The sequence below is a fragment of the Thalassophryne amazonica genome, chromosome 2 (genome assembly GCF_902500255.1).
Source record: "Thalassophryne amazonica chromosome 2, fThaAma1.1, whole genome shotgun sequence".
Taxonomy (NCBI): Eukaryota; Metazoa; Chordata; class Actinopteri; order Batrachoidiformes; family Batrachoididae; genus Thalassophryne; species Thalassophryne amazonica.
The window spans coordinates 103,113,442-103,125,387 of NC_047104.1; the positions used below are offsets into that span (position 1 = coordinate 103,113,442).

An 11,946-nucleotide genomic window follows, 5' to 3' on the forward strand; every position below is an offset into this window, starting at 1 on the left:
TCTCCTCAACAATTTTCTGCTGACTAATAATTCTGCTTGACAAGAACTTCAACTACTGGAACAACAAGGCCAATTTGTTTTTGCTGAAGAAAATTTGGGTTTGAGATGAAAAGATGAATATGAGAAGATGGTTTACAATGTCTGCTTTTATTTCCTTGTTTTTATATCTAGTTGCCTGAAGCCCCGTTCTCACTTTCAAAGATATGCACCATGAAAGGTCATGGTTTGAAACTTTATCCATACCTTGGAAACCACAGAGGGTATGGTCAGGTGTCCATGATGAACTGGGATGTTCTGTCATTGTGCCATGGTCTTGTTTAAACCATAGCATGATTTCTGAGACCATTTTAAGTTTTCGTTGTTGTTGAGAACTTTGCTATAATAAGTCTTTGCATTTCTGTAATGTTGTCGTATGCCCTGTGACATCACAAGGTCATCTTTCAGATGTGGTATAGTGATGCTAAAGTTATAGTACAAGCATGATACTGTTGTTTTTACACATCCTAAAACACAAGTCTGGTGTGTTACATCATCAGATTGCATGCTAGATCACATTTTGGCCAACTGTGCTCTTCCCATTGTCACCAGGATAGATTGTGACCTTCTGAGATCTATATCTTGAAAGTGAGAACGTGGCTTTAATAGAACATACAGGACCACCTTTTGTAGTCAGATCACCCAGTTGTAGATTTTTGTTTTGTTTTTCTTCATTCATTTCCTGCCACTATCCAGGGACTGGTCAACAAACCAAACAGGTCACTCCACACATCCCTGTCCTCTGCCAAGTCCTCAAACTCTTCTTTGCGGATTCTGTGGCATTCCCAAACCAGCTGAAAAATATAATCCCTCCGACATGCCTAGAAGACATCCTAAGAGAGACAAACAGATGTTATTGTCACCAGATACCCGATGACTTCAGCTGGCTCCTTTCGATGTGGAGACGTAGTGGCTCAGTGTCCCCCTTGGATATTCGAGCTTTTCACCCTGTCCTGGAGTGTAAGCCAAGGCATTCGATGGAGGAACCTCATTCCTCTAGTAATACTGTGAGAAATCTTGGAGTCATTTTTGATCAGGATATGTCATTCAAAGCGCATATTAAACAAATATGTAGGACTGCTTTTTTGCATTTACGCAATATCTCTAAAATCAGAAAGGTCTTGTCTCAGAGTGATGCTGAAAAACTAATTCATGCATTTATTTCCTCTAGGCTGGACTATTGTAATTCATTATTATCAGGTTGTCCTAAAAGTTCCCTAAAAAGCCTTCAGTTAATTCAAAATGCTGCAGCTAGAGTACTGACGGGGACTAGAAGGAGAGAGCATATCTCACCCATATTGGCCTCTCTTCATTGGCTTCCTGTTAATTCTAGAATAGAATTTAAAATTCTTCTTCTTACTTATAAGGTTTTGAATAATCAGGTCCCATCTTATCTTAGGGACCTCGTAGTACCATATCACCCCAATAGAGCGCTTCGCTCTCAGACTGCAGGCTTACTTGTAGTTCCTAGGGTTTGTAAGAGTAGAATGGGAGGCAGAGCCTTCAGCTTTCAGGCTCCTCTCCTGTGGAACCAGCTCCCAATTCAGATCAGGGAGACAGACACCCTCTCTACTTTTAAGATTAGGCTTAAAACTTTCCTTTTTGCTAAAGCTTATAGTTAGGGCTGGATCAGGTGACCCTGAACCATCCCTTAGTTATGCTGCTATAGACGTAGACTGCTGGGGGGTTCCCATGATGCACTGTTTCTTTCTCTTTTTGCTCTGTATGCACCACTCTGCATTTAATCATTAGTGATCGATCTCTGCTCCCCTCCACAGCATGTCTTTTTCCTGGTTCTCTCCCTCAGCCCCAACCAGTCCCAGCAGAAGACTGCCCCTCCCTGAGCCTGGTTCTGCTGGAGGTTTCTTCCTGTTAAAAGGGAGTTTTTCCTTCCCACTGTAGCCAAGTGCTTGCTCACAGGGGGTCGTTTTGACCGTTGGGGTTTTACATAATTATTGTATGGCCTTGCCTTACAATATAAAGCGCCTTGGGCCAACTGTTTGTTGTGATTTGGCGCTATATAAAAAAAAAATTGATTGATTGATTGATTGATTCCCACTGCTTGTGTCTGTGACCTTGTTCTTTCTGTAATTACCCAAATCTCATGACCATACGTGAGGAGAGGAGTTTAAATAGACTGGTAAATTGAGATTCTCACCTTCTGGCTCAGCATTCTTCACCGCAGTGGTCTGGGACCATCCGCAAAACATCAGTCCACCACCACCATCTTTTCAAACTGTTTGCTCACACATTATACACTTCTCATAATGTGTCATTTCCTGACCGCTTTCATCATGTAGGTGATCCTGAAGCCATCTGCTGCTGTTCCCAGCTTGAATAAATGGGACTTCTTCACAGAAGAGACTCTGTCCACTGGGCCATGTTTTGACTGGAGGATGATGGCTGTGCGGTCAGAGACCTCAGAGGCCTTCTCCAACAGTAAGAGGAAAATCGTGTGGCCATGTTACACCAGCGTGGCCCGTGCCCAGCCAGATGCCATTACCAAACTCCTGGCTGTAAGTTTGTTCTGCTCTGTTGCTGTCCAGCATGCCACATTTGTCCTTGCTCCTGACCAGGCGTGCTCATAACTGGTGCCCGTGGTTTTTGAACATGCTAAAAATTAATGATCTGCAGCAGAAAACAAGGAGGGAAAGTCTTTACCGGCAATCTGTTATTCTTGATTTCCTCTGAGAAGCACTTCCCTGTGTTCTGCTGGGCATTATTTATTATTAATACCGACAAGCACCATGAGCACTAGTTATGTCCACACCTGCTCCTGACTCCTACTGGTGTTACAGGACATCAAGAAGCTGGAGGCTGAGCTAAACCAGGCCTCAGAGCGATGGCAGACCACACTGGAGAAAGTCAGAATCAGCATTCAGGAAGACCTCAAGCAAGAAGGAAATGTGCGTGTTGGAATGTTCACAGCTCTACAGTAATTGTGCTGCACTCCTGATCTGAGTTACTATTCTCATACTTTGTTGTCTTTTGTGATCCAGCTTCATAAGCAGTCGTTATCCATCTCCGGACTTATTTCCACGTCCAGCCTGCAGGCCCTTCAGCGGCGCTCCATGCTGCACCTGCCAGACACCGGGCTGGGCGAAGACAGAAGTAATGCCACCACCAATGGGGTTAACCGCCGTGCTGCAACACTTTACAACCAGTTTACTCCCAAGAGTGAAGAGAACAGGTTTGTACCAGGAAGAAGTCCACACTGGATTCACGTGCGGCTGCTGGTCAGTATAGTACTGTATGTGAGAATGGACATCTGAACATGCTGACCGCCACCCTGACAAAATAAAAGCTCATGAGCCAATCAGGCCTACAAAAACTCCACTAGTTGTGCAGTGGGTGTGGTTTATGATTAGCATTTAAGTGAAAGTAATAAAATTGCTTGTAGTAAAAAAATAAATGTCTGGTGGTTTTTGTGATTTGTTACATCCCTCTGGTCTAAATGTGAGTGTCGCTCTCAGGTCATACGAGGGGATCCTGTACAAGCGTGGCGCTCTGCTGAAAGGCTGGAAACCTCGCTGGTTTGTATTGGATATTACAAAGCACCAGGTGAGGAGAGACAGTTATCTGTCCCAGTTTAAATAACGTTAATGGCTTCATCAAGAGCTGCAGATTAACATGCGCATTGTTGCAGCTGAGGTATTACGACACCGGAGAGGACACCAACTGCAGAGGTCACGTTGATCTGGCCGAGGTAGAGTCTGTGATGATCGCAGCCCCCACCATAGGAGCTCCTAAACACATCAACGAAAAGGCCTTCTTTGATGTAAGTCTGAATGAAAAACACCATGAGGACATACGCAGCGTGGTACATGGTGGCCATGGAAACAGATTTTGCATATCTTTTATAACGTGCTGTTGTGCAACTTAAAACTGTCCCCAGTAAATGCACAGATCAGTTTTTAGCCATTTGTGATGACACGGGAATGACCAGGACAAAAACATTCCTTTGACTGTTAAGTTACCCGGTTACACAGTAACTATGCACCAGGTACAGTACTGATCCACATTCCCATTAAAAAAAAAAAAAAAACACACACAATTAAGCTGCATACTGGGGCACCCATACTGTGTAAATGTCATAGGGACATGTGACCTCCTGAGTCCAAAGCAGGTTCAAGATGTTTTTTGCTTGTCACATTTTTTTCTCACTGCGGGCTCATTTTTCAATGCACCTGCAAATCCTGCACCTCAACATGACTGTAGAACTTAAAATTGTTGTTTGCGCTGTGTAAAATAGTTACAATGTCATAAGTTATGTAGGAAAGAAAAACGTAATGAATGAAGTCTTTGATAACGTGGACAAGTGGGGAATAAAGATGGAAAATATATATATATATACAGTGAGGAGAATAAGTATTTGAACACCCTGCGATTTTGCAAGTTCTCCCACTTAGAAATCATGGAGGGGTCTGAAATTTTCATCTTAGGTGCATGTCCACTGTGAGAGACATAATCTAAAAAAAATCCGGAAATCACAATGTATGATTTTTTAATAATTTATTTATATGTTACTGCTGCAAATAAGTATTTGAACACCTACCAACCAGCAAGAATTCTGGCTCACACAGACCTGTTAATTTTTCTTTAAGAAGCCCTCTTATTTTGCACTCTTTACCTGTATTAATTGCACCTGTTTGAACTTGTTACCTGTATAAATGACACCTGTTCACACACCCCAACCTGTCCACCATAACCAAGACGAAAGAGCTGTCTAAGGACACCAGGGACAAAACTGTAGACCTGCACAAGGCTGTGATGGACTACAGGACAACAGGCAAGCAGCTTGGTAGAAGACAACAACTGTTATGATTATTTATTAGAAAGTGGAAGAAACACAAGATGACTGTCAATCTCCCTCGGTCTGGGATTCCATGCAAGATCTCACTTTGTGGGGTAAAGATGATTCTGAGAAAGCTCAGAACTACACAGGAGGACCTGGTCAGTGACCTGAAGAGAGCTGGGATCACAGTCACAAAGATTACATTAGTAACACATGATGCTGTCAAGGTTTAAAATCCTGCAGGGCAGCAAGGTCCACCTGCTCAAGCCAACACATGTCCAGGCCCATTTGAAGTTCACCAGTGACCATCTGGATGATCCAGAGGAGGCATGGGAGAAGGTCATGTGGTCAGATGAGACCAGAATAGAGCTTTTTGGAATCAATTCCACTTACCATGTTTAGAGGATGAGAACAACCCCAAGAAAACCATCCCAACCGTGAAGCATGGGGGTGAACACATCATACTCTGGGGGTGCTCTTCTGCAAAGGGGACAGGACGACTGCACCGTATTGAAGGGAGGATGGATGGGGTCATGTATTGCGAGATTTTGACAAACAACCTCCTTCCCTCAGTAAGAGCATTGAAGATGGGTCATGGCTGGGTCTTCCAGCATGACAATGACCCCAAACACACAGCCAGGGCAACTAAGGAGGGGCTCCGTAAGAAGCATTTCAAGGTCCTGGAGTGGCCTTGCCAGTCTCTGAACTCAATTGATAATCTTTGGAGGGAGCTGAAACTCCAAACCTGAAAGATCTTGAGAAGATCTGTATGGAGGAGTGGACCAAAATCCCTGCTGCAGTGTGCAAACCTGTGAATAACTACAGGAAACATCTGACCTCTGCAATTGCAAACAAAGGCTACTGTACCAAATATTAACATTGATTTCCACAGGTGTTCAAATACTTATTTGCAGCAGTAACATACAAATAAATTATTAAAAAAAAAATCATACATTGTGATTTCCGGATTTTTTTTTTTTTTTTTGATTATGTCTCTCACAGTGGACATGCACCTAAGATGAAAATTTCAGACCCCTCCATGATTTGTAAGTGGGAGAACTTGCAAAATCACAGGGTGTTCAAATACTTATTTTCCTCACTGTACGCATCTTCATTGTTTGACAGCAGTCTTTCTGTTTCTACAATTAAAGTTTATGTTGCTGCTGTCTGCTCGCCACACAATGGCAGATGGTTGATCAATGGGGGTCACACCCCTGACATGTTGGTTTTTAAGAGGTGCTCTTCGCCTTCGGCCTCCGAGGATTGCACGTCCCATCCTGGGATCATCCTGGGAAGCCAGAGGACTGTCATTTTAAAAATGTACAGTCCCTAAACTGCTTGAAAAAATGGCCACATTGGAACGTGCATGCTATAAACGGCAAGCAGAAACAGCGGGAACTTCAGCAAAGAAGAAGGGAGGAGTCAGACAGCTGAACGCCAATCATGTAATGTGGATGGAGTGAGGTGAAGGAGGTGTGGAGCAGATGACAGGACCTGCCCAGATTGACAGCTCACCAGAGGACGGGTCCGTGTGTGACAGCCCACGAAGGGAGGGTTGCTTTACCCTTTTTCAGCAGATGACTACGCTGGAGAGAGGAGGCGTCACTTCAAAACTCCAGTCAGTCTCCAGACCTGAACTCAATAGAAAATCTTTGGAGGGAGCTGAAACTCCAAACCTGAAAGATTTGGAGAAGATCTGTATGGAGGAGTGGACCAAAATCCCTGCTGCAGTGTGTGCAAACCTGGTGAAAAACTACAGGAAACATTTGTCCTCTGTAATTGCAAACAAAGGCTTCTGTACCAAATAATTAGCATTGATTTTCACAGGTGTTCAAGTACTTATTTGCAGCAGTAACATACAAATAAATTATTAAAAAAATCATACATTGTGATTTCCGGATTTTTTTTTTTTTTTTAAGATTATGTCTCTCACATTGGATATGCACCTAAAATAAAATTTCAGACCCCTCCATGATTTCTAAGTGGGAGAACTTGCAAAATCGCAGGGTCATACAAGGGGATCCTGTACAAGCGTGGCTTCTTCTTTGTCTTTCGGCTGTTCCCGTTAGGGGTCGCCACAGCAGATCAATCGTTTCCATCTCACCCTGTCCTCTGTATCTTCCTGTGTCACACCAACCACCTGCATGTCCTCTCTCAGCACATCCATGAACCTCCTCTTTGGTCTCCCTCTTCTCCTCCTGCCTGGTGGCTCCATCCTCAGCATCCTTCTCCCTATATACACTGGGTCCCTCCTCTGCACATGTCCAAACCATCTCAATCTCGCCTCTCTGACTTTGTCTCCAAACCGTCCCACCTGAGCTGTCCCTCTGATATGTTCATTCCTAATCTTGTCCATTCTTGTCACTCCCAAAGAGAATCTCAACATCTTCAGCTCTGCCACCTCCAGCTCTGCCTCCTCTTTTTGTTAGTGCCACTGTCTCTAAACCATACAACATAGCTGGTCTCACTACTGTTTTGTAAACTTTCCCCTTCACCCTTGCTGATATTCTTCGGTCACAAATCACTCCTGCCACCTTTCTGCACCCACGCCACCCTGCCTGCACTCTCTTCTTCACCTCTCTACCACACTCTCCATTACTTTGAACAGTTGACCCCAAATATTTAAACTCATCTACTTTCACCACTTCTACTCCTTGTAACTGCACTATTCCACTGGGCTCCCTCTCATTCACACACATGTACTCAGTCTTGCTTCTACTGACTTTCATTCCCCTTCTCTCCAAAGCATATCTCCACTTCTCCAGACTAGACTCAACTTGCTCTCTACTCTCACTACAGATCACAATGTCATCTGCAAACATCATAGTCCATGGGGACTCCTGTCTGATCTCATCCGTCAACCTGTCCATCACCACTGCAAACAAGAAAGGACTCAGAGCTGATCCTTGGAGTAATCCCACCTCCACCTTGAATGAGTCTGTCATTCCGACTGCGCATCTCATCGCTGTCACACTATTCTTGTACATGTCCTGCACTACCCTAACATACTTCTCTGCCACTCCAGACTTCCTCATACAATACCACAACTCTTCTCTTGGCACCCTATCATAAACTTTTTCTAAGTCCACAAACACACAATGTAACTCTTTCTGTCCTTCTCTGTACTTTTCCAACAGTATTCTCAGAGCAAACATTGCATCTGTAGTGCTCTTTCTTGGCATGAAACCATATTGCTGCTCACAGATCTTCACCTGTTTTCTAAGCCTAGCTTCTACTACTCTTTCCCATAACTTCATGCTGTGGCTGATCAGCTTTATGCCTCTGTAGTTACTGCAGCTCTGCACATCACCCTTGTTCTTGAAAATAGGAACCAGCACACTTCGTCTCCACTCCTCAGGCATGCTCTCACTTTCCAAGATTTTATTAAACAATCTGGTTAGAAACTCTACTGCCATCTCTCCTAGACATTTCCATGCCTCCACTGGAATGTCATCTGGACCGACTGCCTTTCCACTCTTCATCCTCTTCATAGCAGCCCTCACTTCTTCCTTGCTAATCTCTTGTACTTCCTGATTTACTCTCACCACATCATCCAGCCTTTTCTCTCGCTCATTTTCTTTATTCATCAACTCTGCAAAATATTCCCTCCACCTTCTCAGCACACACTCCTCACTTGTCAGCACATTACCATGTGCATCTTTTACCACCCTAACCTGCTGCACATCCTTTCCAGCTCTGTCCCTTTGTCTGGCCAATCGGTACAAGTCCTTTTCTCCTTCCTTACTATTCAACTTCTTGTACAGCTCGCAATATGCCTTTTCCTTTGCTTTTGCCACTTCTCTTTTCACCTTACGCCGCATCTCCTTGTATTCCTGTCTACTTTCTTCATCTCTCCGACTATCCCAAAACCTTTTCGCCAACCTCTTTCTCCTTATGCTTTCCTGGACCTCTTCATTCCACCACCAAGTCTCCTTGTCTTCCTTCCACTGTCCAGATGTCATACCCAGTACTGTCCTAGCTGTCTCCCTCACCACATCTGCAGTACTTTTCCAGTTGTCCAAAATTGCGTCCCCTCCAACCAGTGCTTCTCTCACCTGCTCGCTAAATTTCACACAACAGTCTTCCTCCTTCAGCTTCCACCATCTGATACTTTGTTGAGCTCTCACTCTCTTCTTCTTCTTTACCTCTAAAGTCATCCTACAAACAACCATCCTGTGCTGTCTAGTGACACTCTCTCCTGCTACCACCTTACAGTCTGTGATTTCTTTTAGCTTGCATCTCCTATAAAGAATGTAGTCCACCTGTGTGCACCTTCCTCCACTCTTATATGTTACTCTGTGCTCCTCCCTTTTCTTAAAGTAGGTATTCACCACAGCCATTTCCATCCTTTTTGCAAAATAAACTACCATCTGTCCTTCCCCATTCCTATCCTTGATACCATATCTACCCTTTACTTCCTCATCACCTCTGTTCCCTTCACCAACATGCCCATTGAAGTCTGCTCCTGTCACCACTCTTTCATGCTTGGGCACACTCTCCACCACAAGCGTGGTGCTCTGCTAAAAGGCTGGAAACCTCGCTGGTTTGTATTGGATATTATAAACCAAATACCTATTTTCCTCACTGTGTGTGTATATACATATATATATATATATATATAGTCATGTGCTCACAGCAGTGACCAATACTGGTAGGGAATATAAAGTGGAGTCTCAACATGCAGTACATACGGTATTCAATAGTAGAGAAGCTTCAATCTTCGAGTGGACTGGGTTGCTTCCAGTCGAAGATTCAAGCTTCTCTACTATGGAAACCACCTGGACAACTGAGAGCCTACACAGAAATACGGTATTCAATCTTTCCTTTTCTGTGCGACTATCTCTCTGGCCTACCTCTCTGTTTTTTAAATGCTCTTCTTTCCTTCAGTCTGCAAAGATCAGCTAAATTTCTTATCATATGACTTTTGAGTGATTCATGGTTTCACAGTTGAGCTGAGAAGTGCTGCTTTTTTGTGTTTGTTTTTTTTTAATGGAATGTGGATGGAGCAAATAGTTTGTCAAATATTCATAGAATAATGGAATTTTAATGAAGTATCACTGTTTGGGAGTCAATATAATGAGCCTTTCAAACCTGTTGACAGGTGTGGGGCTCCAGGTGCTAATGTACCTAAAATTCTTAAAAATAATGAAAAGCTGCAAAATAGCTAATATTTATAAACTAATATATACAAGTAGAATCACCTTTCAAATTTCATACTATGTGGTTTTCTGCAATCTAAGAAAACCAGGCTCCAATCATATTTTTGCAAATATTTTATTATGGCATGATTATCAGCATTATCAGCATGTTAGTGGTGGGGGTGTTTGGGGGGGGAGGCTAATGAGTTTTATGACATGATAAATGTTTAGTTTCTTTAATGAAATGTGTGTGTAGGGAGGGGGGCTTATTTAATTTTTTATTAGAATGGGAATGCTTAGACATTTGAAATAATTTCTGTTGAGCCATTGATAGAAGAAGAAAACTCTACATTTTTGCTAAACTTTTTGGGCAGCCAAAACCTTTTGTACAGGAAGGGCACAAGGAAGGTTTCTGGGGAAAACAATAATTGTTGTGTGTACTTAAATGAAACTGAGTTTGACCCCCTCACTTGTTGACATGAATGAACGAGGCAGGCTTAATGGCCTGTACTGCCACTAGATGGCGATACAGACATTGACGTCTTTTCCAGAGCTGTCACATCATCCATCTTCACGATTTATCGCTTGCTGTCTTATGTCTTTGCAGCTGAAGACCAGCAAGCGTGTGTACAACTTCTGTGCTTCAGACGCAGCCAGCGCCCAGCTGTGGATGGACAAGATCCAGAGCTGCATCTCTGACGCGTGAGCACGGACCTCAGAGGTCAGGAGCATATCCTGAACGTTAAGAGGCGGCTTCAGGTGGCTGAGAACAGAGACATCACAATCACTCACCACAGTGTTCAGATGTCATGAAGATGGAACAAAGTGCCTGGTGGGGGAGGACGTGCACTGTGCACTCACCCTTTGATCCACCTCGCCACACGCCACTTAGCAGCCGCTCAGGCCATCATCGCGCGCACGTCAGCACATCACGTTGGTCTCTCTGCTGTCAGCTTGCCGCTGAGTGTCTACAGCCGGGCTGAAGTGAAGATAAGCTGATGTTTTAGGGAACTGCACTACCGAGCTAAGCTGTAGATCAAAGCAATATCACTGGCCAATCAAAACTGTGGGTTCAAATTTAGAGCTAAGAAATATAGAAAACATCCTACAAATGGATTTCTAGTTTACTATGAAAGGTTATTGCTGCTTAAAAGTATGAACCACCAAAAACTCAGAGGTTTTAATGCACAATATGAAAAGGTAGTTTGTTTGCACTTCGCTCTAATGTATGCACTCCTTATCAGATCTAGTTTTTCTACCAGGTGCAGACAGAAAGGTGAACGGCGTTTATTTACAATGTGTATACAATATTTCTTCTAAGCGTTAAGAGTTGCACAGTGAGTTCAAAGAATTATCTGACATTTTTTTATTTAAGTGATGTTTGCTCTATTTTGTTGAATGACTTCTTGATAACACTTTTTCTCCCCCTCGTGTATTGTAAATTATTTTTTTATTAAGAATGTCTGTGTGGTGGCTTCATGTCTCGTGTAAATTCATGTGTGATGTTTCATTTTATACGCTCAGCATACTGAACACATGCATACTTTTCTAACAAAGTCTGTTTTTAGGCGCCACGGTGCAGAAACCCCCGTTTGTGATGGCCCGTCGCTTTGCACCGTGCAGGCAGCTCTATGTATTTTAAGGTCTTTTAAACCACTAAATGAATATACGGCGTTGGACGTGTTCCTCGCAGTTTCTGTGTCTGTCCCACACATGTTGATAAAGATAAACCCAAACGCAGCTCTTTTCACAGGCGTTTTGTTACTGTATCTTTACGTATATGATGTTTTGTGGTGACATTAACATTTTTGGCAATAAACCAGACATACATGAAGTTCTTGGCTGCACGCGCACGTGTTTTCTCTGACACAAGCCAACTGTGTGGAATACGTTTGTCGCCACACTGGGTGTGTTGTTTCCGTCACACGGCTCCTGCTTTATTTTCACTAAATTATTCACAGGCTACGTGGCGAAAAT

The 11,946-nt window shown here is 43.3% G+C and overlaps 1 protein-coding gene and 1 long non-coding RNA gene across 2 annotated transcripts in view; one reads left to right on the forward strand and one right to left on the reverse strand.

Annotated features, from left to right (window-relative positions):
- Positions 1-10,808, forward strand: part of sbf2 (SET binding factor 2) — a 316,027-nt gene extending 305,219 nt beyond the window's left edge. Inside the window, 6 exon segments of the mRNA XM_034163256.1 lie at positions 2,337-2,552; positions 2,835-2,942; positions 3,036-3,226; positions 3,510-3,597; positions 3,683-3,814; positions 10,577-10,808. Of these exon segments, the coding sequence (XP_034019147.1) occupies positions 2,337-2,552; positions 2,835-2,942; positions 3,036-3,226; positions 3,510-3,597; positions 3,683-3,814; positions 10,577-10,675 (834 nt within the window). The 3' untranslated portion in view covers positions 10,676-10,808.
- LOC117528279 lies at positions 6,173-7,865 on the reverse strand. Its single transcript, XR_004565722.1, has 3 exons — positions 7,852-7,865; positions 7,620-7,624; positions 6,173-6,389 (listed from the first exon to the last, which is right to left on the reverse strand). It is a non-coding gene; the product is annotated as an uncharacterized LOC117528279 (long non-coding RNA).
- Positions 10,809-11,946: the final 1,138 nt, after the last annotated feature.